This window comes from Nipponia nippon, unplaced genomic scaffold (assembly GCF_047370975.1).
Source record: "Nipponia nippon isolate SJK-2023a ecotype South Korea unplaced genomic scaffold, ASM4737097v1 scaffold_4, whole genome shotgun sequence".
In the NCBI taxonomy this organism is placed as follows: domain Eukaryota; kingdom Metazoa; phylum Chordata; class Aves; order Pelecaniformes; family Threskiornithidae; genus Nipponia; species Nipponia nippon.
In genome coordinates this window covers 45,789,024-45,815,441 of record NW_028262358.1, presented here as the reverse complement: position 1 = coordinate 45,815,441, position 26,418 = coordinate 45,789,024, and the positions used below count along the sequence as shown (strand labels likewise).

Here is a 26,418-nt window from a genome sequence, read left to right as displayed (position 1 = left end):
CTGTGTAGAAGATAAAATAAAATACTGAGTTGAAATGGGACATTAGTAGTTGAGCTAAATTAATTCCCAGTGTTGCTTTGATCAAATGAGTAGAATTGTTTCAGGAAATAAGTGCAGGCTTTTTTTGATTTAGTGTAGAATAGAATATTCTTTATTTTTCCCCTTACCACGTTGTTATTGCAAGTTACTGTGAATAGTAATTTTCTTATGTCTGTTGTTCACATCAAATTAAGGTGTTTTTTTTTTAACCCTACTTTTATATTTTTCTTTCCCTGCTAACACTGAAGTCAAGGCAATCTTGAAGTTCTTTTTAAACTGCCTGGGCATGCAGTTTACTTTTAACTTAATAGAATTTAAAAAAAAAAAAAAAGAGTGTGGGGTGCGGGGAGGAGGGCATGAGAAATTTTCCAGTGGTATCCAAAGGAATGTATTTGGAGATTAGTGTAGTGATATCGGTTTAACTTTCAAATGTTCTGTAATATGAACGTCCCAAATCATGTGTCTGTGTGTATTTGTTTTGTTCTTTGCTTTAATGTAGTTAGCTGAAGAGCGTATTGGAAACATAAGAACAGTTCGAGCTTTTGGGCAAGAAGTGGCTGAAATGGAGAAGTATACAAATAAAGTTGATTATGTGCTACAGCTGGCCAAAAAAGAGGCACTAGCTCGGGCAGGCTTCTTTGGAGCAGTAAGTGTATTTTGATGAAAGTAAACCAACCATGTTATGCCAAGCGTCAATTATTTTAAAATTCATGAGGATACTTCTAAATCTGCAAATAAATTATTTGAGTGTAAATTGAACCTACATGGAACTGTCGGAAGACTGGACTTAAATCAGTCTAAATTGCTGTGAAACTGCACCTCAAGATACAGTGGTATGATAAAGCCAGTTTAAGTCTCTCTTTCTGCCCCATACCTTGGTACTATTTATCTGAGCCCACACCTCCTATTCAGGGAACTAAACCAGTGGAAACCTTCCCCCACCCTTAGCGTTTTACAGGTTTGGCTTCCTGATGAGATGAGCATCAATGCAAAGGAAGCTGGAGAGTGCGCGGGTGGGGGAGGGAGAGTGGATTGCATTTTTCCATAACGGCTTGCAGTGAGTTTGCTTAATAGTATTCTAAAACTGCAATGTAACCGCAGACTATCAACTCTTCTCCTTTAATGATGGTTGAGAATAACGTTTGGTGTTCCTTTCCATCTTGGGGAATGAGGTGTAAAAAAAAAAAAAGAATTGCTTGCTTTTTGAACACTTGTTGGATAGCGCAGTGCAGTGGCACTGGATGTCTGGGTGGGTGTTGGCTCGGTTTGCTTTAGAATTGGTTTTGTTCAAATTTAACTCAGTCCTCTAACAATCTTGATACCTATAGTATGGGAATTCTTTTATTAGAAGGAAAATTCTGAAACAACATTTTAGAGGGTTAAGTTTAAGATGTATGTGACAAAATCTGCCTTTTCCTCTATATCTTTTTCCTTAGACTGGCCTTTCTGGAAACTTAATTGTCCTCTCAGTCTTATACAAAGGAGGATTACTAATGGGCAATGCCTACATGACAGTTGGTGAACTCTCATCTTTCCTAATGTATGCTTTCTGGGTTGGAATAAGCATTGGAGGTACGGAATGAGAAATTAGATTTTCTTCACTTCAAAGCATTACAGTTGGTATGGGGGCAGGAGGGAAGAAGCTCTAAAAAGATCTGGCTTTCTTAAAAGGTCTCTTCCAAATGATCTTCCCAAGAAATCATACATAATTTTTTTCTGAAGAGTTAATGAAAATAAGAATTTATAACTTAATATAAGCCTTCCGTTTTCCCAAAGGAATACAGAGGTTGTTTTTCAATATGTGTATGTGACAGATACATATTACTTTAATTTTCTTTGGGTCTAAATTAAGATACTTGGTATTTTGTGTAAAGAAGTAATACAGGTATTATATTTTTTACAAAATATGTGGTCTGTGTTAAGCATACTCTATTTAGAAACGCATGTAGAATTTAGCTTTAATTCAGTATAGAGTGTCTTGAGCTGGAAGAGCAAACAAAGTGCCAGCAGAACACTACACTCTGGTGCTAACCTTTTGTTTTTCCTTACTGATTGACTCCTCCTTGAAGCTCAGACTCTGTAATCTACTGGCCCAGAAACAAACTGTTCATCTTTTTGACAGAGCAGTCTTCACTACTGCATACAGGCAAAAATGAAGATAAGGTACTTTGAAGTTTGACAACTGATTGGAAGGGTTCTTCTTTAAAATGAGTCTGTTCCTTCTGATAGACCAGCAGGGCAATGCAGCTCGTCTATGCTCTTCTTTTCTAAGACTAAGCCTGATATCGTGGGAAGCACAAAGATGTGCCTGAAGGCAAAATTCACAAAACCTGCTTTCTTGGATATGAAAATTCCAGTGGCACCCATTCCAACTACCAAAACCTGTTCTTCTCTGCTGAAATCATTCAAATTTGGTTAACAGACATACTTGGCACTTTCAAAACATGGGACAAATTAATGCTAAATAAATTAAAAATAGGGTTAGAAACACTGATGAAATGTCATTAAATTAACTTATATTTGTGATAAAAACATATTTTTAAATTCTACTTAAGATTATTGAAGAAGATAGTTCCGCACAGAGCTCATTCTCATGGGAACTCTGAAGTAAAGGTGTCTTGCCACAAGAAGCCTGCCTTCCTTGACACCTGCAAAGCATATCCATCTTCGAAGTGCTAAGTCTGCTCGGTATATGTCATCATCAATACATATAGGAGTTCACGCAATGAACTGTGAAGTTCACTGCATAATTTGGGATTTTGCCTCTTTTTGTTGTAACAGTTTGCTGTATTTTCTACCAAATACTGAAGACAGGTTATGAAAACTAAAAACATTTTCTAACTAGTATTTGCTGTCCGTATTATATAATGTTTTTTTATGAGTGGTTGTGAATTTGCAAACCTCAGTGTCTCAGTTTCAAGGCACTCTGTGAGGCTTATGCCTTCTCCCCTGTGCCCTGCTCTGGGATGTAGATGCTTTGGCTGTTTTTTCCAAGCAGACAGCTTCTCACCATGCTAGTGCCTTGTGTTGCAAACTTTCAGATAGTCTTCAGATATAAATAAGAATGGTTGATAAGGGTTATTGGTAGCTCTGAAGTGAGATAGGATTTAAATCAACATGTCTGATAGCGTGTTGGAATAAAAGATCCCCTCCACGTCTGATGCCTCAGTGCTGGTGATGAAAAGTATAATGCAAATTTAACGTCTCCTATGTGTTCCATTCCATATGGATGCATAATACTGGTGTGCTTTTTGTTTAGGTCTAAGTTCCTTTTATTCCGAGCTAATGAAAGGACTAGGTGCCGGTGGACGTCTGTGGGAACTTATTGAAAGGAAGCCCCAACTTCCATTTAATGGTGGGTCCTTGGTTTGTTATTGTTCACAGGTTGATTTTTCTCTTATTGGTCACCAGTACTTCAGAAAGAGGTGTGTGATACTTAAAGGTAGTACTAACTTACATTCTTTTGAAAGAAACTAGATACAGTGCTAATTCTCCTGACTTTTCCTAACTATGAAACAGATGATGATTTCCTTTAATCAGAAGTTTTAGAAGCTGAAAATTTGGTGGCCTTGTTTTTCTTTAATTAATTCAGAATTTCTAATAATATTTAAAGACAGTAAATAAAAATATATTGCCAGCAGCACCTTATTTACAGCTTTATTGTTCAGGAGCTAGACAACGCCCTCCAGTGTTGAGTATATTTTGTATAAACAGCATTTGCCTGTCTCCATCAAAGTAGTTCAGCAAGCTGCTTGTAGAAGATACTTTCTGTGTGAATTGCTGTTTTATTTAATCAGCTGCATCCCACTAAGCAAAAGTCATACATGAGTTTTCACCAGCTCTGTATGTTGTTAAGAAATGCAATATAGCAGAGTCCAGGTGAGCTGTCAACACTGTAGCTTTCCTCTTAAGTTTTGTACGGTCCTCTAATTTAGAAACTTTTTAAAGGCTGCTGTAAGAGGAAGAGTCAGAAAAGAACATCCAACAGACCTAACATTTTTTGGGTGAGCTCTGACTGTAGGGAATAAAGTTTCATCTTTTGAGTTGGTTGATACAGAGAGGTTCTTTTGAAAAGCTGTTCTTCAAATTTCTGTTCTGCTTCTGTCTCTGTGCACTGGAATTCCTCGAGTTCTTAATCTAATGGACACCAAATCACGGTCTGGCCTCTGTCTCATTTCTCTTCACAGCTGCAGTCTGTAGGATGCTTTTCAGTGTGCACAGACTTTACACAGCCAGTGAAAAGTAACAGTATTGTCTCCAAGGAATGGAGGCAGACTTAGAATAGCAGCCATTTGTCCAAAAGGTAACCACCAACTCGCTAATGAAGGGATAGCTACACACTCTTGTCTTTTGCAAGGAAGCTGGCTTAAACTTCCTGCCATGACTGACTCTCCAGTGCCACACTGCAGTTTGCTGTGCCCTTCATAGACCTAGTGCAACTGTTGATTTTGTCATCATTTGGATGTGATTTTTTTTTTTTTTTTAAATCTGGATTATTTCAGTGGTCTTCATCTTTACGGTGGCCCCAGCACAGAGTAAGCAGTAGTATTGGGGCAGAAGTTGTCTTTCACACTGAATGTATCGAATTGTTCAATTACACCAATAGTGACATCCCGAAAACAATCTTTATTTTATAAACCGAACATAAATCGGACAAAGTTTCAGACACCTGTGTAGCATAGGCTTACAGAGTTTCTTCTAAGTTTCCTTTCAGTATAAACTAAATATGTAGGAAAAGATATAAACCTTTGTCTCAAAAAACAATTATAGTTGATTTCTGGCTCATCAGAGAATAAAAACAAGATACTATTTCTCTACTGTCCAAACCAACCTGAAACATCTCTCTTGGTTATTTAGGTTTTATTTTTGTGGAACTCCAGCTGTTGTTGGTGACAACAGATATCTCAGGAACAAATTATAATGTCTTTTTTTCCTGTATCTAGAATCCAAGCAAGAAACAAGCATAACCCTATATATAGCTTTTAGATATTTTTACAGTAATATATAGAGGAAGGACTTGCGGTACCAGGCTTCCTGTATTGCAGTAGATTTCAGTGTTTCAGGCCATGGAATAGACTGTGCAATAACTGGAACTGAGCATAAAGATAAGCGATTACTCGTTACTTTGATAATAGTAACGATTATGCCACTAGCACAGGATTTAGCAAATACATTTATTTTCCCACAGGGAGGTTTACAGACCATTGTGCTTTTACCTAACAAGTTACAATGTGTATGTCCATGGATGAAAGTCAAGGAAGGAGTCTGAAATTGTATGCTCTTGCCTTTGCCATTTCTATGCTACTAGCATTAAACTGAGAGCCTGAGAAGAGGAGGGAATCTGCAAAATAGAAAAGCAAAATAAATTATTTGCTCTAGGAACAGCAGGACTAGTGAAATCTTGATTGCTACTGATGGGTGTCTGTTCCTATCCGCAGTTCCCTGTTTAACCAAACATGGGCATGTGCTACCATGTGCTGTGGCTAGCTGGGGGTTACTCATGTGCTGCGTCTGCAAAGAATTAAGGGTTTTGAATCACGTCTTTAGCACGAACAAACACTACTTGGGTGTTGCTCTGGTGCTGCCAGTTTTCATAAAACTGGTAGGAACTTCTTCAGTGAGACTGTCCTTCGGGAATGCAGCACCACTGTCCACCTAGTTTGCGTTGTATGGGTACGTTTAGCTGGGATTTAACAGGGCTTGAAGAAATTTGTGTTCCTTTGTTTTACCTATTTATAAGCTTTTTCTAGTACTGGTAGTCTTTTAAGATAATTGTTTAAATCAAATGCTGCGCTCCAGAAAGGAGTTGGTTTTATTTAACTTTGGCAATCAATCATTCATTCATGATTGTTTGTTACTCTATTTCACAAACAGATTTTACTTTCAGTGAGCTGTTGCCTAAGAGTTGTGCCTCTGATTGGTCTTTGAATACACTGTTGTCCTGAATTTATTAAATATACTTTCCACTTAAAAAATCTAAAAAATGGCCATTAATGCAACAAACCTAGCGGCAGCTTTATTCCGGTGACAGCCTCTGCTTAAAAGCTACCTGGTTAACAGGTAGTGGAGAGGGAACTGCTCTTGTTCAAAGAGGAGGGTGTTTCAGGTGACTTTTGTGGCTCAGTGAAAGGGCAGTAAGTGATTTGCAATGTTTATCTTTTTGCATCTCTTCTATGGCAAAGGGACTTTGGCCTTCAACAGTGCTATTTTATTTCATTGCTCCTAATTGACAAAACTTAAATTGTTTATGATATGTTTAAAAATTCAGATAATGCTACTAGAAGTGAACATTGTTAGTTGCTAGGTATTAGCAAGATGCAAATTCTCCCTCTTGCTATAGGTAGCCTACAGGCTCACTGCTGGTGAGCAACCTGAAATTGCATTCAGGAACGAGTGGTGTACCACACTGATTCAGTCATGGCTGAAATATAACCCCTGTGGTCCTGACTTGTAGCTTGCAGTTATCCCTAGATTTAACACGGAGATAGATATTTCTACTGGGTGTCTGTAAAACAAGTTCTAGGAGGGCTGAACTGATTTTTGTTTCTGTTCATGTTTCTGTATTTTATTCTTTGTCATACAGAGGGAATCACATTAGGCAAAGACACATTCAGAGGTGCTTTGGAATTCAAGGATGTTGAGTTTGCATATCCAACACGTCCAGAAACATCCATTTTCAAAGATTTTAGCCTTTCCATTCCAGCTGGCTCTGTTATGGCTCTGGTTGGCCCAAGTGGTACAGGGAAATCAACTATTGTATCCCTTCTGCTGCGGCTGTATGATCCTATCTCAGGTATGTTTTGTGTGTTGCACTCATTCGTGACAATTGATGCTTTGCATCTCAGATACAGCTTACAAACAGTCAGGGTTCCTGTGCTTGAGGTCCTGATGTAGCTGTTCCACTGATGCACCGTGCTTCCCTCTGGCGTGTATGGTTACCTTGCGGTGGTGCCTGCATAGCTTTGCATTTCTGATCCACCAGTATGCGATTCCCCAGGGGTCGTTGTTCTGAACTGTTCTTTCTTTTCAGTACTTGTCAGTACACACTTGACTTTACCATTTCTTAATTTAAGGTACTATCACTGTTGATGGCTTTGATATCCGTCAGTTAAATCCACTGTGGTTCAGGACAAAGGTTGGAACAGTGAGTCAGGTAAGGAAGAAAATACATTTCTAAGTGAATGAAATAATTTAATGTGATCAACTAGCTGTGCCTCACTTTTCTGCTTTTTAAAAAAACCACACAGTCTTGCTTCTCAGTGAAATCCCTTCATCTCACCATAACTGCTGTTGTGCAGGCTTTGTTCTAAAAATAAGTATTCAGAGCTATTCCCACTATTCTGTAGTCTATTTTTACATAATCAAAGATTCAAAGTGTTAGCTTAGAAGAAAAGTGTGTGTGTGGAGACTGGAAAGTACATTGTTGCAAATTGTGTAGGTATGACCATCTTGATGTTTGCTATGATTTGGTGAAGAAAGTAACACAAAGCTTAACATTTAATCACGTTTTGTATTAATGGAAGTTACACAATCGTATTTTACACAACCATTTGAAAACTGACCTTCTGTGCTATGCGTTGTTTCCAGGCAAACACAATTCCATTAGGAAAGCATGAAAATACAGTACTGTTGGCACTTATTCTTGTAATGCCCCCTCCCTAGCGACCCCCATACTCTGGAAGTACAGAGAGATGTTCAATGGTCTCTTAAAAATAAACTACTTGACCAATTAAAATATGTATATTCCTTCCCTCATCTCCCCAGGTGCTTCACAGTGCAATTAACTGTTAGGTTGATGTTCTGGTTAAGAGCATAAGGATAACTGGGTATATGTTGCATTTCAAAACATCTACTTTATGTAATAATGCCACCAAAAGCTTTTGTGCAAAAATGATTTTCCTGTGGGCACATTAGCATTTTTCTTTTTAAATGTATGTATTCCACTTGAGTTACCAGTAGGAGATTCATACTGGTATTCATACTATAGCATGTCTCTATTTTATAAACCGAGCAGACTTCCCTTGTTTCAGACATTTTCCCATTTTACATCACTTGTCCTATCTGCCAGTCCTCTTCTCTATTTTGAGCTTTAATATAAATTAAATGCACAAAATGCCATGAAATCTGTGTAGAGGTTAAGAATCATCATCGTTGCAAATGATGATATGTAGTAAAGTATAAAGAAGGTTTTCTGATGTTTGTATGAATAGCTCTTTCTGAACTCTTCCTCAAATATTAGGAATTGAGGGTTACTTTGTTTTGTCAGTTAAAAAAGCAACTTATTTTTTAATTGGTTTTCAGTGCCCATTTTGGTGTTAGGAGAGGTTTTGTTTGTTTTTAATTCGTGTTAGGAGAGGTTTTGTTTGTTTTTAATTCAATTAACTCTAGCTTACATATTCTTTTGTTTGATGGATATAATAGAAGTTAATGCTGGGTTTATGTTTATTAATTTTGGAATATATTAATTTATTAATGCTGGAATTTATGTTATTTGAGATACAGACAATACACACATATACTTACATATCTACCATATTAGTTATGTTTTTTAATTTATCAGGAACCAATTCTGTTCTCCTGTTCTATTGCTGAAAACATTGCTTATGGTGCAGAGGATCCTTCTACTGTGACCGCAGAGGAGATTCAGAAAGTTGCTGAAATAGCTAACGCTGCTAGTTTTATCAGAGATTTTCCAAAAGGGTTTGACACTGTAGTTGGAGAAAAAGGCATTTTGCTTTCAGGTACATCTTTATATTGCTTATTTTAAAAATCTCAATGCTGTAGAGCGAAGTAAAAATTCTGTTATTTTTTGTTACCAGTTTTTTCTCCAAGTCATAGCCTGCCATAAGTATTAAAAAAATCCCTCCATCTTCATTCCCTGGCTAAAGTACATGTGCCTAATTCTGCTCAGCCCAGGCATTCAGTTAAAACTACTTCACATCTGTTTTCCTATTTCAATTTACTGAGCTTTTTCCCCCCAGGTGGACAGAAGCAACGAATTGCAATTGCTCGAGCTCTGCTCAAGGTAAGGCAGCACCCAAATAGCTATTTAACTACTTTGTGGGGAGGCGGGAAGGGTTAAAAAGGAGAAGGTCTTTCAATGAAAGAGGTGGAAAAATATTTTTAAAAAGAAAATTAATATCTTTCATGTTAATTAGGAAGTTTGAAAGGGCTGAGTGGTTTAACTAAAGACAAGTTACTTATGTAAGTGCTTCTTCCTACCTTTCAGTCATGTTTTTCGATAGTTCTTGCCAAAACTGATGGTAAATCATTGTATAATGGCTCACTTTCATAAGACCAGGTCAAGGATGAAGGAAGGCTTTAAGAATGTGGTGCTAGTAAACTCTCATATGACACTTCTGTCTCCATGTTCAGATCTCTGTCATTCATGTTTAGGTTTTTTTCTGGGTTGCAGCTTACTAGCACCATAGATGCCATGTCTTGGCTTTGAGGGGAGCTGGTCTGGATTTGGGACAAGATACTATTTCAGGCACAATGTTGTGTCATTTTTTTTTTTTTTCCCAAGGGCTGGCATGGGTCTAGCTTTAGGGCAGGCTCTGTGCTGCACAAATTTGAGGAGGCTTCTGAGGATCAGAAGGACAGGGAGTTTGGTTCAGGGACAGCCATGGGTCTCGCAGGGAGGCAGTTCAGGGCTGATGCTCAGCTGGAAGTTTTGAGCCTTGCTGAACCCAGCTTACATTCATGTTAAGCCGCACAGGTCTGTATAGCATCCTAGCATGCCCAGTTCTGCTAGATTACTGGGAGTTTTTCATTATACCAGTTCTCTTTTACCACGAACACTGAAAAGCTGGTTGTACTTCATGTCAAGTACCGTTCATGGGAGTAGAGACTTTGTTGGGGCGGGGGGGGGGGGGGGCAAAATTTGAAGATAGAAGAGTGTTGTTTCTGTTCTGTCCTCTTAGCACTTAAGACTTCTTAAAAGTAATGCTTTGAATGACGCTAAGTTCTTTTGATGAAGTAAGTACACCTACTTCGAGTTTTACGCTGTATGAATCATGTTCTCTATTGATATAAATATTCAGATCTTGTCTAATTGTTATCATAACCAATTTTACTTTCTTCTGCAGAATCCTAAAATTCTTCTGCTAGATGAAGCAACAAGGTAAGAAAGAAAATAAATAGAAACTTAGAAATTATCTATCTGTAAAACTCAGCTATGAGCGGTTTTCATTCTTTCTCTGCATGGCCTGCATGCAGAAATTATCTAGCCCCTTATTGTTCTTCACCCACAGTTGGTTAGGAGACCTGTGATGATAACTGTTTATGCAAAGTGGACAGGATAGCTGGTACACTGTATTGTAACTTTTCATGGAGTGAAATTTGTAATATGTAACTTGATTTTGAAACATCTACTTAAAGCTTTTTTTTCTATTCTTAGTTTAAATGAAGATCTTAGTCTTAAAGAGAGATGATTATACTGCAGTATAAATTAATTTTTTCACTGAATTAATTTAGTGTTATTTCTCCATGCATATTTTTGCCTATGAGTGTATGTAATGCCTGTAACTCGGATGTGTGCACTAAGCATATTCACGAAACTTTCCTGCAGTGCCATTGGTTCCTCTTCACCAACAATAGCAAGGGTTTGCAGTTTTAGCAAAATAAGCCTAATGCATACAAAACTAACTTGTCTTAAAATAACAAATATCCTCCTCTCTCTCCTCCCTGCTTTCCCTTTCTTACTAGTGCTTTGGATGCTGAAAATGAGTATCTAGTGCAAGAAGCTCTGGACCGGCTGATGGAAGGAAGGACAGTCCTAATTATTGCTCATCGTCTCTCTACTATTCAGAATGCTGATTTTGTTGCAGTCCTTGGCCAGGGTAGAATTCTTGAATGTGGAAAACATGAGGAACTACTTGCAAATCCAAATGGACTTTTCAGGAAACTAATGCAGAAACAAGCTTTTCTTCAGAATAGTGATACTTTTGCATTAGATTTACAATCCAGAGAAAAGGATGTATTAAAAGAAAATGTATGAGAGAGTGTATCAATAATGGAAGTTTACAAACTACAAAGAATATAACTTATGTTTCTGTTATGTAAAGTAAATGTTATATTTTTCCAAAATGTACAAAATATTCTTTTGAAACTTAAATGTGTTTAAACTTTTTATTGAAAGCTTTTTAATAATTATTGCAACTTTTTAAAATGTCTATCGCAGTGAGGTAATTTCAGCGTATAGATTTTTCTGCTTTGTGTTATGGTAATTGAGACCATTTAGAATCTTGTTCTGTATGGTGATGTGCTGCATTCTCAAGTAAGTTCAGTATTTTAAGGGTAATTAAATGACAATCTTATAATTTTCATATCATTGTCTCTTCCCTTTTCAAGGAACTTTTGCTTTCTGTGCTTGTCAGTAGTCTTAAAATGCTGGAATTCAAAAATGCGTGACACTAATGTACTCTGAAAGTTCTGTCTGACTTCCACTGCACTGTCCTTTGAGTTACCATTTGTTCTGAAATGTGAAAGTTAATTATGATCACCATCTACAGTTACTGTAGAGAATTACATATAAGAACACATTTTAGAGAGTATGAAGCATGAGTTGGAGGAAAGTTCTTTAAAAAAACAAACAAACAAAAAATCTAACAATAAAAGCAACCAAACAAAAAACTTAACTGACTTCATGTAAAGACAAAGGAAGCATATTAGTATATTAAGTCAGCATAGGAAAATTTAAAATTTGCATACATTTTCTTCCTTTTTCTTTTTTCCCTGTTTTTTAGTTTCACTTCCCTTCTAAGATGACGTCCAAAAGAACACGCTTTTATAAATCTAAGGTTTTGTCCTTTTTTAAGGCATAGGTAAGTGTTATTTTTATTTAAAATTTCATTCGTAGAAATCCCAGGTTTTGCCTAACTACCTTATTGGGGACAACTGCCTTCTCCAGGACAAGTAGTAAAATAATAGCATTACATTAATTTGAATAATTGCAGGAGGGTACATTTGGCAGTAAAGAGTAGGCTTCATGTTTCTAATTTAAGAATCTCTTCCAATAGAATCTCTCTTGACTTTCTGAAGACGCAAAGCCCCGCAAGATAATTTAAAAAAAGCTAGAAACTTTCCAGGTCACATTAAAACTCATCCATGCTAGGAAAACTTGTTGCTGGAAAACTTTATTGGCAATAGGTGAGATACCTAGTGCTGGGCAAGCTTGAAATGTTTATCTAATGTGCCATTACTGGCACTTTGTGGAACACAGTGAAAACGCTAGAGAGATCCCTATGCTCAGGAATGAAAATAAAATTACATCCAGATGTAATTTTATCTTCTGATATAGTTTTACTAGAAGCAGATATTTTATTAAAGATATGCCAAAAATACCAACCGCTGACCCAATGTTTAATTTCAGTGTTGACTACCAATTACTCTCTTTATAATGTATTTAGAGGGGCTTGAACTTCAGTCTTTATTCATGTAATCTCTCCTTATGCGTGATGCAACGAGCCCCTTTCTTCATGTATTTACACAGGTTACAGGAATTACTTGCAGCTGAATTGAATGAATGTTTTATGTCTTTTGTTCATTAGTTGTTCCGGCAGGCGTTGCAGTCTACAGAAGAGCGTGAAAAAGTTATAGAAAAGCTTTAGTCCACAGAAAGGTGAATGTCTGTCAGAACAGGTCCACTGGATAACAGACTTTAGTCACGTTCGAACCACTCAAAATACTCCTTGGAACAAACCACAGACCTCAGCAACGTGAGAAAACAAAAGTTTCTTCGTAATCTACAAGTAGAAAGCTTTGCTGGACAACTTCAGGTTTGTGGTTTAAACACCTACAATGTGTGTGATCTGTGCACATGGCATGCTGTATGCTTCCACAGCAGCGCTAGTCAACACTGGATATGTTTGCATTTTGAACTGTAGGAGCCCTAGTAGCTTAATGAGGAAAAAGGTGTGAGAAAGAGAAAAATTAAAAGTATTGCATTCTTTTCGTTACAAGAGTTGAAGACCTTCTGGTCTAAGGCGGAAACTGTTGGTGTATCTCTAACAATCTGATAGGTGTCTTCTGCTAAGGACCACCGTTCCATGCTGCTGCCTTGTGTAGCGTGGTCCGTAGGGCAAAAAGGGGCCACGCAGTGTACAACAGACTTAGCATCAGAGTATCTGACTGTGCATCGGAAAGAAGTATAAACCAAACTTTCTTACACTCCCTCACTGTATTTTCCATCATTGCCCCCTTCAGGTTTTAGTAATGCTGTATACCTGCTATTTGTTTTGTTTAAGCTGCTGTTAGTAGGAAGAGGTTCAGTTCCATGAGGGATGGCATTAACAGCTCAAAACACAGCTGTGCTACTTCTAGTGTATTCCAAAGGCCAAAAGGTACTCAGAAATGCTTTTGATCACAGGTAAATACAATTGAAGTCAAATTAAACTTGCCCAACATTTCCTGAAGGAAAGGCCAGACCTTATTCAGAGTTGGTAGAGGTTTCAAATTGTCCGTGGAGCCCCGGTGCAGCACCTTATATAAAGACCATCTCTCTTTCATGCTGCACACACTAGTGTTCAACTTTGGCCTGAACATATCTTCTCTGTGTAGAAAAGTAGCAAAGGTGATTTTCCAGGCATTCAAAAATAAATGTAGTTAATTTTACATGCACCCACGTATATCAAATATGTAATAGAAACATTTTTCAGCTTCTACCACTAGTTGCCATATTTTAGTTGATACCTATGGGCATCATTTTGAAGTCTTCTATTAATACTGCCTTTTTCACCCTTGCCTCAGAGGCCAGAACTATTTCCTTCCCTTAACTTTTGCTACTCAGTCATGACTTTTGGGCCGTAAATACTGTAGCTAATTGCTTTCAAAACTACCTTGCTAAATTGAATGCATTAGTTAGGGCTGAGTATTTGGAGACTTAATGAATGGTCAGCTCTCAATGTATGCTTAATCCCTTTACTGGGTTGCTAATTAGTTTTCTGATTCTTGACAGCATGAATGTTCTCCTGAGAGAAATAAGACACTGAAAATAAAGTGTCTTGAGTAACTTTATTGCTTAAACTACTTATTTAACTCTTTAATGCTTAAATAGAGTACTGATCACAACATCATCACTGCAGCGAATGACTGGCATCTCTGAAAAAGCTAAAATTCTTTCAACTCAGGTTTCAAGTAGTCAATGCAACTTTTTGCTTTAATCTTCTGATACAGAGAGCCTCTTTTCTGTCAATACTTTAATCTTTGAAAAGGGAGTGGATTCCAGTTAGGGGAGTAACAGAAGAGAATATCCTGCCTTTGTGATCTCCGCCAATTCTGTCTTTGCGTTTCCACTGCTTGACATTTTCAGCTGTCTTGAATGCGGAGAATTGTTCCCAGTTGCGTAAGGGGTCTTAAACTCATGATGCAATGATCCAATAGATGAATACTCTGAACTGTTAGGCAACTCTGTCTTCTGATGAGCAAGACATTACATATCTTATGAAGAAGAAAATGATACTGATCTTTTATACACGTCTTTTTAAACATCTGCATAGTCCCATAAGGCATATTCAGCTAACCAATTCATGAGAACTTTTGTCTGCTCTGCAGATGATGGAGTTTGCTGCTATCCTTTCAAATTAATTTGCTTTCTAAATAGGTAGGCAGCTATTTGTGGCTAGTCAACCCAAGCAGTATTTTCTACACTGTTTTCCAATCCATCGATCAATAAATAAAAAGCAAATAAAAAGATTATCAGTCCCACATATTTTGAAGTTGTGGCTCTAATATAAGTCCACTATTTCCATTCTCTCAGTTTAAGTCCCCACTAGGGGACTAGGGATTTGTCCAAATTGCCTGCTGGACATTCACCTTTTCATGTGAAAACCAAATACCACACGAGTCCCCGTTCCAGAACTGGTTAAGTCTCTAACCGATATCAGTATAAACTATTTGTGTGTCGAAAATCAGATTTAAAGGTCGAGTTGTATCCTCTCTCCTGAAGATGGAGCTCTTCACACGGGGCCGGCACAGCAGAAGGCAGCCGAGTCATTCCCTGAGGAAGGGTAGCAAAGTGTATGTGGGATTCAGTCAGCAAAAAACGACTGCTCACACTGCATCATCTTAAATATTGTAGAAACGAGATGTGAAGGGGAGCTTTCAGTTTTTAAAATAATTTGAATTTGTGGATGTTGGGAAATGTGGATGGCAGCTTGAATTTTGCTCAGTTTTTCCCCATTTGCTTCCTTGAGTGTGCAATTTCTGGTTTGGTTTGGTTTGTTTGTTTGTTTTTCTTGATGAAACAACAGTAACATGATGATTTAGCATCACTACATGGAGTATAATAGAGAAGGCTATATAGGATACTACATTACTATAACAGTATAGTGAAGCTCTGCTAAATGTTCATATTTAGCTTCATAAAATCAAAGCAAAAGGAGACAGGGTGAAGTTAAAATGCAAAGCACTGAAACAGACAGGTGCCTCGTACTTCAGTACTGCCAGATGAAGCATCTCACGCTTATCTATCTCCTCTGCATTTCAGGCTCAGTCATATTGGACCACAGTCCACACAGAAAGCTTAACAGCCAAAACTCTTTTTAGTCAAAGAACATATTTTTGGAAAATGACGAGAAATTTCTGAGTAGTCTATTTTTAGTTAATTTTATCTTAACTAATTAGCTTCATTGATAACATACAACTCAACTTCTTCCCCAAGTAGATAGTACATACGTACCTTCTGAAAGCTTCTTCATGCAAACCAATGCAGTCGAGTATTTTCTTTCAGTGAGAAAATCAGTTTCCCTTTAAGACTAGAGTCTAATTCTGTACCATTGAACAGTCGTAGTGCATGATTGTTATTTACCATAGATGTGAAAGGTACAAAGGTGTGCCTAGAATATGTTTCCTATGTGTGGGTTTTTTTTTTAATTAGAAATTTGGTGACAAACACAGGTTACAGCATAGGCTATTTTAAAGATTAGGCAACTCTGTTTAGCAGAAAACACGTCCTTCCAAAAGCGCCAAACGACGGTTTGCAATGGTCTTCCCACAGCAGTTCTTTGAGCACATCCAGCCACCTTTCTCTGCTCGAGCTGGTCAGCGCCAGAACCGCATGAATTCGGTGAAAAGCGGTTCCCAGGTGCAGCCCTGCCAGTCCCTCCGGAGCATCCTGAAGGGCCGAGCGTACCCGGCCGCCTTCAGGCACATCCGAGCGAGGGGACCCGCGTTTTCGTGAGGCCGCCCGGCACAGCCGGCTGCCTGAGCCGCCGGGTGAGGAGAGCGGCCGCTCAGGCCCCTGTGGTGCGGAGGGGGCACGGTAACACAGCCTCCCCCAGGCGGCGGCGTGCCTGCGGGCCCGCAGCGGCCTCGTCCTGCTCCTCCCCGGGGGGCGGCGGGAGCACTGGTGCAGCTAGGGTAGGAAGCGCACGCTTCTGCGCTAACGCCCGAGGCTAACACCTACGGCCGATGCCGGAGGGCAGCTGCCCGCCGCCGGCTTCCACCGGGGAGCCGGGTGCGAGGGCGGAGCCGCGCCGCTGGCAGAGGGGGCAGCTGGCGCGGGGTCGCCGCCGCTCCCCGGCAGGGGCTGCGCCGCGCTGCCCCCGCCCCGCCCCGCCCCGCCCCGCCCCACAGTCGGCCGTGTGACGCAGTCAGCCGGCGCCTGGCGGGAGCCCCGGGCCGGCACCGCTCCTCGCTCCCCGGCCATGTTCCCTTCGGCTCCCGCCTCCCCGCGGACCCCCGGCGGGTCGGCCCGCAGGAACCTCGGCAGCGCCGCCCCCAGCCCTCTCTCCCGGCCGGGCGGCAGGAAGAACCTGACCGTCGTGGCGGCAGCCGGCTCCCCGGTGCTGTTCTCCCCGGTGGCGCGGAGGAGCGGCTCCCTCTCCGCCCGGTGAGTCCCGCCCCCCGCACCCGGCCGGGCCCCGGGCAGGGGCGGGGGGGCGCCAGCCGCCTTTTCCCGCCGGGCCGTTGCCTCGGCCCCGGCCCCGCCTGGCAGCGCGCCGGGAGGGGAGGGGAGCGGCGGGGCCGGGGCTCCCTGGGCTCCCGCCCGTCTCCGGCCCCGAGGTTTTTCCCCTCTCTCCTCCTTTCCCGTTCCCGGGGTGACCCCCCAGCCCCGGCTCCTCCGCCGGGTCTCTGGGGCCAGCCCCTCCACAGCGACCCGGAGCGCGGAGCAGGGCGGGCGCGGTTGCTGTCGCCCGCTCCCCGTCCGGGGGCGGCCTGCGCGTTGTTCCCGGGGAAGGAGCCTGTCCGGCAGGGCCGGGTCACTGCGGCGGGGGACCCCAACGGCTCGCTCTTCCGTTGCCAAAGGAGCAGGAATGGCTGGGAGCGCTAATAGAAGTTAGGCGAGGGATTAAAAAAAGTAGCAAAAAAGTATCATAATTAAAAAGAAAAAAGAGCCATGTGCTCAAGTGCTTGCCATCTGAATCTCCTGCTGGAGTCTTACGAATGCAACCAAAACCCAGGTGCAGGCACCGAGGCTTTTAGTTAGATAAAATCATTTGCCCTTACGGAGTAAGAGGAGGGGGAAAAGCGTCATTTGGTCTTGTGTACTAGTCGGCAATTAGGTTGTTTTGGTCCTGTGTAAATGTATTAAGGCATACTTCTAAATGAGCCTAATGGGAGGGCTCTGCCTGAAAGCTCTTGCTTTCAACTGTCTATAAAAGAAGGTTTAACAACATATTTGATCTCTCTTTGCAAACCCTGCCTCAGTTTTACAAGCTCAAGCCAGCGTAGGTTACAACATCGCTGTTTCACGAGTGCAGCGTTACCATTTGGTTTTCTGCTGGGATGTACTGTAAGATATGGTGTACCTCTGATCATCCTTGAATCTCTTTTCAGTAGTTTTTCTACAATATCTTTTTGAGATGTGTGTATGCTAGGTTATCCTAGTACTCAAGAAGCTGCATGTGGAGTTGTCATGATGTTTCCTGTTTGGCCTTTTATTCTGTATTTAGTGACTCAGATACTCTGTTTGCTATTTGACTGCCCTAAATAATGTTGTACTGTCAAGACACTGTTACTCTGGTAGTTGGTTTCTGTTACAACTGTGCTGAAGATTTTGGACACCCGTACAGATGTACACAATGGAAACTTTCCTGCAGTGTATACATTAGCCTTTCTTTCCTCTGTGTTATTTTTGCTTATTGCTTTCTTTTATACTGGGTTTGGTCTACAGTAAGACTTTCCCTCATATCTCCTGGCTTAATTTCTTTAGGAATCTTTGATAAGGGATCTTTTTGAGAGTTTTTTGGGAAATTTAAGTACTTAATATTGTCTGGATTGTATTCACTGACCTTTTTTCAGAAAATTCTGATAGAACGGTGAGGCATGACTTTTCTGTATGAAAAGGAAAAAAAGAAAAAAAATCTATGAGAGCTACTAATCTATGTTTACTCATTTTGCTCATTTACTTTCCTACAAGAGTAGTAAGACTTTATTAGTCTGTGGTTTCTCAGGTGATCTCAGATTTTCTGTAGGATATTTGATATATCAAATATCTTACATATGTACTCTGTTCTCATGATAACAAATTCTGACTGAAACATTTCATAGTTGAACAGTTTTAAGGTTCTTTAAAAGTGGTATTGTACATTAAAACTATAAATATACAATACCATGTGTTCAGTGTTGTATCTCTTATTAGCATTTGAATTTCAGGGTTCATCAGATGTATCCCTGATACAGGAAAAATATGAAAATAATAAGAAGCTCTGTATTTAAAAAGAAGATAAAATAGTCAAAGTTTAGGCATTCCCCCCCCCCCCCCCCCCAGCTTCCCTTCTTCTCCCTTCCATATCAATCGGAACTGAGATTTAACATGAGCCCCAGATCAATTTCAGGGGTTCAGAATCTCTTTTCTCAGGAGCAGCTGTTTGTTGTTGAGATAAACAAGGTTGCCCATTTTCGGTTTGGAGGAAACTTTTACTTCAGGTCTGTTTAATACAGTATTTCTCCAAACCGGGCGTCAGGCTTGTCTTCTAGCTGTGTATCATCATCTTTTGGCATTTCACACTGGGAAGGTCTGTGACATCACTTTACTTGTGAGGAGAAATAAAAAAGGGCAGTATCTTCTAAAAGCAGAGAAACTTACCCACTTAGTCACGTTCAAAAGACAAGACAGACCTGTGCTCTTCCAGAGAGAGGAGGTGGGGGAAGATGCAAAGCAGCTTTTATAAATTATATTGTGAAACAAATAATGGCTGAAACAGATAGGAACTGCGGTCTCCAGAGTAAAACACGGGCAGTAGAAGTGCTAGCTGATCCAGGCTGCCATGGGTGTTCAGAGTGTTGCACAGTGCGTACTGCCCAGCAGTGTTAGAACTGGGGATGGAAATAGGCCCTGCAGTCAGGGACAAACTGCTCTTGAGCTTCTCCTGGCATCGTGGATAGCTCTGGGCTGTAGATAACCAGAACGTAGAGAAGTTAAACAGTGATTTTGTTGCTGGTGGAGGAATGCATATTCAAAATCACTCCTTGAAAAAATAAAGGAATTTGATGACAGCTAACAACTTGTAAGGAGGCCACCAAATTGCTGCTTTAGATGGTGCTCCCAGAGGGAGCATGTTTATTTTACCTAAACCCATTTCATCACATCTATTTCTAAACAGATAGTAATGAAGTAAATGTCTGTTGAAACTGATGAAGAAACAATAAAAAACTAACTATAACTTTTTGTTTGGTTTAAGAGCAACTCCTACCAGAGTCATCCAGCATCCCTCAGCAAGTGAGACTATTAACTATGACATTAAGGCTTTTGGATCCTCTCTGCCTGTTAAGGTTATGGAAGCCCTGAAGAAGGCTGATGGTAAGAACTGATTTTATCTGTTATTTTTCTCATGAAAATTGACAGGCGAGAGAAATGTTAACATGTTGTTGGTGCTATTTAAATGCTGACTTCACAGTGGAAACTGAAATGTTTGTGCCTTGGTTTGAATCCAGCTTGGTTAACTATGTAATTATAATTGTAATAACACCCATGTGGGTATGGATGCATGTCAATATCCTTCAGGTGCTGTCATAACAAATGTATTGTAAAATCCAAGGTTATAAAGAAAGCCAATAGTATTTTTTTAGTAACTTTTGCTTATTGGTTCTTTCTTACCTTTTTCACTTGTTTTGATTCTGTTGTGTCCTAGAGTAGGTACTCTAATTTTTTTATTATTTATTTTTAATCCACATTTGGTATCCCTTCTAAAAGCCCCAGTGGTACAAACCTTTCTCTTGAGTTCAAGAAATTCGTCTCCTAAGCAACTTTCCCTGTGGATAATTTTTCTTTTTATAATAGATATAGGAGGAACCAAAAATGCGTATCTTAAAAATTGCTGAGCAATTTACAAAGCTATTATAATCTGCTGTAAATTGATGGAAATAGCTTCTAGGATTGTCTCGCTTTTCACTCTCAAAAGTTGAGCGTTTGTCAAATGGATTTTTAAACTATATGTAGTAATTTGGTATCTTAATCAAGTACATGGAAATTCTAACATGGAATTTAATGTAATAGAAAATATATTGCTTATTTTCATATGAGAATTAAAGTTTATTGGTCTTAAGGTTTCTCTGCAGTGCTTTAAAAATCTTAATGCTTTAAAAAAAATTACTTTTTATGTAGCTGATGACCAGCTGAGCGTTCAAGTGGATGAAAGTGGATGGGCCTGGCTAGTCCATAAAGAGAAGCTGATTATTTGGAAGATTGGTCAATCTCCAGTAGCTAAGGTAACTGAAAGATCAAGATGGAAAAACTTCTATATTTTATGCTAGTTGAACAAGTTATTCAGCTGTGTTTTTTTTAAAGCAAGAGTTTCTTTATAAATTGGAGTTTGTCTGGTTTCCCCCAAAAGCAGCAGAGTTGGTATAAAGTCATACTAACAACGGTAACTGAAACTCAAGCTTTTGAGGGAGCTTAACATTTTTATATTCCTCTCTTCATTTTTAATTGTCACTTTAACACTAGGGTTAATTCTTTGCATTTTAATAGGTGTGTCTCTTATGTTAGATAGTCTTGATAAGGCTTATTTTAATAGTTAAAAACTAGTTGATATGTTACAGATTGGTTTAGATTATTCTGAGACTGATTTTCAACTTGTCAAAAAAAAAAAAGGTTAGTTTCAGCTATGCCGAATATAATGTTTCATCTAGATTTCTTATGTCAAGAATTTTATTTTTTTTTTTTCCCTCTGGGCAGTGTTTCTTTCAGTGCCATAGTAAATATGGTCAGAGGAAACCTGTAGTTACAAAATCAGTATCTTTCAATTAGTGCAAGGTATATTAATTATACAGATTCTGCGCTTACAGTGGAGTGTCAGGTATACACATTCTGGTACTTGTAGAGATTTTTCAAGGGATTAAAATTTTTCTGGTTGTTTAACTTTAGCGGAGGGAGGGGAGAGAGGAGTGTTTCCCCTCTCCACTCTGTTAGTACCTAGTGAGCTTTCTCAAGCACTTCTAGTTTAATTTTGCTTTGTTGCCTTGTTAGCATGTTGTATTAAGAAATGGTCAAATAATTGCACCTCTGAAAAAAATAATTCAATATTGTAGTGTTGTGAGAAACACTCAGAAATAATTAAAAGAAAAAGCGATGTTTGAAAATGTACAGGTAAGTGTTTTTTAGCTGTTTGCTGGTTGTGACAACCTTGCTGAAAATACCTTGTGACATTCTTTTGGTTCCCTTACACAGTGTCTGCGCTACTTGAAAATTAATTTTTAGCAGGGTCAAAAAGTCTAAAGACTTTCTGGCAGAGGAATAAGTTCTTCCAGTCTCATATTTTTTATGGCATCTCTTTCTTTCTTACAGTTATCTCTGTGCAAGGAACTGCAGCTGCCACCCAGTGACTTCCAGTGGAGTTCTAGTTTAGCAGCTATGTCTTGTCTCTGTTCCTCAGGTGAAGCACCTTCTCTGCAGGTGATAAACTTTTAAATTTTAGTGTTTAAAAATACTTTCAGAGTAACTGAATATATCATATTTTATCGAATACTTATTTGAAAACTTCATTTGGTGTGGTACTATCTATTTAAAAGGTCACGATTGATAGTTTGCAATAAATATGTTTGAAATAAAATTCTGCTAGTCTTTTCAAATTACACCATTTACATGTTATAGGATCAGATTAAATAGTAGTTTTCCTAAGGATTACTTGATGTGCTTTCATAACAAACAAAAATATGGTAAACCAAGAAGTATTGTGCTTACAAACACCAGGGCAATCAAATGTTCAGTCTAAACAAGTGCAATTTAAGTGCATGCTGGCTGAAAAAGTTGTTCAGCAGTGGTTTAATTCTGAGTCCGCATGGATGACAAGCAAACACCAGCACCCTCCCTTGTCTGGTCTTTATAAGAAAGCTGGCACTGAGAGGACAGATGATTCAGTCTGTCTTGACTGATTACTTTCCTTTCGTAATATACTGTGCTAGAGGGTGAGGTTTGAAGATCAGTTAAGTTTTCTGAAAGTATGTTAATGTGTCTGTTAATATCATTCATGAAGAAAAGAAGCTCTCATTTCCAGCTTGGGTGTAGTTTTCAGTTAACATATGCGGTGCTCTAATAAAACTGGATAAGCAGTTGTCTTTGAGGGAAGCAGCAGCACAGAATATGTAATAGGATCTTTTCTTTTGACTTGTTATCGTGTTACACTTCCAGATGATGAAAAGCAATCTTAATATCTTGTGATTAGCTCATAAAACTCTAAATGGTCTATGATTTAGTCATACCCAAAGAAGTTTAAGAGGGAGTAATATGACTAAGCCAAGATTTTTTTATTTTTTTTATTTCCTCTTTCTTCAGCTTGTGAGCTATGCATGGATACTATGATTTTATAGAGTGAAGTAGAAATATTAGTGGTAGAAAATAAATTTCACTAAAATGAAAATTGCTAAGTAATGGGCAGGAATCACAAAGGACAATGTATTCTGTGGTGTTTTTTTAATTGTTAGGACGTTCATTAGCCAACTGCTTTCCTTTGTGAAGATCCGTGTCCAGTCAAAAATCAGTTAGAAAACTCCAAGGAGCTCAATAACAGCTCTCAGCTACAGTTCTTCTATTGTTCTGTGATCTTTTTTCAACAACGAGTAGATTAGGTACAGTGCTTTCTGTCTAAATCTCTACTTGAACAGAGTCTCTTGCTTCATGCTTTGAATTTGGTGTCTGAGTGATTTCCTGAGTCAGAAGCCCTAATGTAGGCACACTGTGGGCTTGTGTCTTTATGAAGAGAAGAGCTGCCGTGTCATTTGATATTTCTCTTAATGAGAAACTAGAGCAGTTTCTTTCTTGAATTATAGTCTGCATTTTAAGTCTTCCATAGTAGTTTATAACTCTTGCCATCTGGAATTTTCCACAGGCTCTTTTTTGTCTTGCAGCTGTAAGTTTTTTTTGCATTTCAATAGCAGACTCTGAATTATCAGAAACAAGAACCGGTAGAAAATATTGTTGTTAGCAAAATAAGCAAGTGTAACATTCCCTGCACATATTAAGTTATGCTACAGAATCATTTTGCAGTTCAGTTCTAGGTTTGTCAGTGTTCATCCGTATGTATTTACTACTTTTTTGTATGTTTGTTACCCACAATCTTGATGTGTAAAATAATGTTGTAGTTGAAGATGCAGTCTGATTATTATTATCTTGCGTGTTCTGTTAATTATTTTCTCACTTCAAGTCTCTGGCAATAATGGTAGCTACCAGCGAAGGTTCTGTGCGCTACTGGCCCAGTCTTGCTCATGAAGGTTCCTATACGGAGACTTTTACAGACTTCGGAGGCTCTCTGTGCAGTTTCCTAACAGCAGTAAAGGTACAGTACAGTATTATTTATATTAAAATACTGCTTTAATTCCTAATTTAAAAATTAAAAAGCATGCTCCACATTATCAGTCCTCAATCTCCAATAAATGTTGCAAAGCAAACTATCAGACATTCTGAGGAATAATTTTGGAAATTGTTGATGAGTGTGATGATCTTAAGTAGCAGAGATGACTGGTAGTCATCAATAATAATGTTAAAGTTGGGGGAGCATGCAGGATTCAACCACAAGGTTAACAGGCCTGGTTTGATACCTCAGCCTATGAGGAGTGTCAGTATTACTACTGTGATTGCTTCCAGTGGTAAAAACCCTGCTATCACAAAAACAGAGAAGTAGTTCATCTGAATCCACAGACCACACACTCGACGTCTTGTATAGCAGCTCACTAGTGACTGAATTTGAGAGATTTCTGTATGAAAGTAATGAGCAAGTATATTAAGAATTCTTCTCAGAAATTCTGTTTTCTGCTGTTGATGTGCCTAAATGGGGAAAACTCTCAAAATGAAATACATCCAAAAATTCAGTGTGTTACAATATGTGTTATCTTCAAAACTTGTTATTATCAATTAATTTACATTTTATCTCATGACCTTTTCAACATCTACTGTTCATATCCTGTATTATAAATATTATTTTAGGGCATCAGCATGTCATAAACAGTTGTAAACCTAATCAGAAGACAGTGATCTTAATGACGAATTTCTTAAGAGTTTCAAGATGTTAAGAAACACTAATATGTATCTACCTGATTAGAGTTGAATTGTGCCCAAGTTTCAGATATCAAGATGAGGAAAACAAGGTCTTATCACACCTGTAGTTGAAACATTGACATCAATGTGAATTCAGAGCTAGAGGAACAGTTTTGGCGTTTTTTTTTTCAGAGCAGAACCCTTTTACTAATCAGTGTTCTAAAGCTGCATTATTACGTACATGACAACTGTACTGAATTAGTCATCCTGTCACTGGGCAGATGTAACCTTTAGCAAAATTTTTATATAATATGATGATGAAAATGGTGCTTGGTGGTTTTGGTTTTGTTATTTTTTTTTATTATTATTTTTGTTTTGTGAATGTTTCCTGTACAGGTAACCAGTTCATTCTTTCAGCAACCTCCAGGCCCTTAGCGTTCATTTTTTTTGAAAATTGTTGCACATCTAACAGGCTTTGTCCATTCCCTGTAACATACAAACTTTGATCAGCTTTGAATTGAAAGCACCTTTTTTTTTTAATGCCTTGGTGGTAGGGGGCATGAAGGCTATGTCTATGTTAGCAAGTAGTGAAAGGCAGTAGTTGAGAATCTATAAAGTAAAAAAGTTAGTGCGGAGGCAATGCCACCGTCTACACTGGTCATTTGGGGGGAGGGGGTGGTTATTTTAAACTCGTTCCAGCCCAGCTGCATTAAATGGATGTCTGGTAGTGGTCAGAGCCCATCTTTCAGTTTGGTTTCATTCAGAGGGTGTGCAGCTGGTACAGTCAGGCTGCTCCGGGATGGGATGTGGTCCAGCAGGTAGTATGTGGGGACTCGCAGAAGGTCACTTCAGAAACAGACTCGATAGTAATTAAAGTGCTCATGTAGATGCAGCCATTAGGACAGGCAAGAGATGCACTAACAGAAGTCTCTGCTTCCTGAACGAGGTATTTAAACACCTACAATGGAGTGCATATTTTGCATAATGCACAAGACTTTTCACATTTTCTTAGTGCAAAGGTAACACTATTTTTCATTATTAGGATTACATGAGATTTTAGTTCTGTTGTTAAACTGAAATGGGGTTTCATGATAAAAATGTTGTGCAATGATAACAAAATGAGTCTCTGCCAGTGCTAAGTACCAGTCAGATGTTTGACTTAGTGCTAATATTTATTATTTCTTAAAAAAAAAAAAATAAAAAAAAAAACCACCAACAACAGCAAAACCCCCCAAAAAACCCCAACAGAAAACAACTTCTTTCTTTGTATTGTTTTCTTTCCTGGTCTGACTCTAGCATTGTGATACCTTTTCTCAGTTATACATTCACTAATGCGTTATTAATTTTTTAATTACTGACCCCAGTAATGCCTGTAGAGATTGATTAACTATATTTTCTTTTCATGTTTTCCAAATTTGGTTTAAAATTGAAGAAAAAAAGTATACTGTGAGCTGTACGCTGCACTGATTCAAGCATAGAGAATAATGTGGAAAATTTGTTTAAAGAGTCTTTTTATGTCGTAAATATTTTCTTTTTTTTATTTCCTTTGTTAGCTCTCAAGTACTATGGATGCCTTGTGTCTTGTTCTTGTTTAGTGTTTACCCTTATGAGCTGGCATAAAGAATTTTATCTGACAATAGAATTGTTTCAGGAATGTGATTTTTATTTTTTTTGAATATATATTTATATATATTTAATATATATTTTTCTTTTCACTAGGGAGGAAGCTTTATTTTATCGTCTTCTAGAGGCCAGCTAGTTCGATTGATACCAGATAGTTCTGGCAAGATTCATCAGCATGCCCTGCCACAGGGTCAGGGCATGTTTTCTGGAATTGGTAGAAAGGTTTCTTCTCTTCTGGGTATATTGTCTCCTGGACATGATGCTGTGGTAAGCTTGAAAAACATTCATATAGCAATCTGCTTTAATTTCTCTCTGTAATTTCTAGCCTCAGTGTTTAAGAA

General features: G+C 38.8%; 2 protein-coding genes across 18 annotated transcripts in view; both read left to right on the top strand.

Annotated features, from left to right (window-relative positions):
* Positions 1 to 12,727, top strand: part of ABCB10 (ATP binding cassette subfamily B member 10) — a 28,213-nt gene extending 15,486 nt beyond the window's left edge. For 3 of the 6 annotated variants that reach the window (XM_087775646.1, XM_087775642.1, XM_087775645.1), the window contains exons 5-15: positions 539 to 685; positions 1,476 to 1,611; positions 3,299 to 3,394; positions 6,623 to 6,832; positions 7,113 to 7,192; positions 8,579 to 8,780; positions 9,021 to 9,064; positions 10,128 to 10,162; positions 10,747 to 11,032; positions 11,787 to 11,864; positions 12,591 to 12,727. In XM_087775646.1, the coding sequence (XP_087631772.1) occupies positions 539 to 685; positions 1,476 to 1,611; positions 3,299 to 3,394; positions 6,623 to 6,832; positions 7,113 to 7,192; positions 8,579 to 8,780; positions 9,021 to 9,064; positions 10,128 to 10,162; positions 10,747 to 11,032; positions 11,787 to 11,864 (1,314 nt within the window). In that variant the 3' untranslated portion in view covers positions 12,591 to 12,727. Of the gene's footprint in view, positions 1 to 538; positions 686 to 1,475; positions 1,612 to 3,298; positions 3,395 to 6,622; positions 6,833 to 7,112; positions 7,193 to 8,578; positions 8,781 to 9,020; positions 9,065 to 10,127; positions 10,163 to 10,746; positions 11,367 to 11,786; positions 11,865 to 12,590 lie in introns of those variants that run through there. The other 3 variants (XM_087775640.1, XM_087775643.1, XM_087775641.1) reach the window with 3 other exon arrangements.
* The window catches only part of NUP133 (nucleoporin 133), a 40,470-nt gene continuing 26,732 nt past the window's right edge, over positions 12,681 to 26,418 (top strand). For 6 of the 12 annotated variants that reach the window (XM_087775634.1, XM_087775632.1, XM_087775627.1 and 3 more), the window contains exons 1-6: positions 16,616 to 16,870; positions 19,665 to 19,783; positions 20,588 to 20,691; positions 21,770 to 21,877; positions 23,625 to 23,756; positions 26,174 to 26,344. In XM_087775634.1, coding sequence (XP_087631760.1) covers positions 16,686 to 16,870; positions 19,665 to 19,783; positions 20,588 to 20,691; positions 21,770 to 21,877; positions 23,625 to 23,756; positions 26,174 to 26,344 — 819 coding nt within the window. In that variant the 5' untranslated portion in view covers positions 16,616 to 16,685. Of the gene's footprint in view, positions 12,819 to 16,614; positions 16,871 to 19,664; positions 19,784 to 20,587; positions 20,692 to 21,769; positions 21,878 to 23,624; positions 23,757 to 26,173; positions 26,345 to 26,418 lie in introns of those variants that run through there. The other 6 variants (XM_087775628.1, XM_087775633.1, XM_087775631.1 and 3 more) reach the window with 3 other exon arrangements.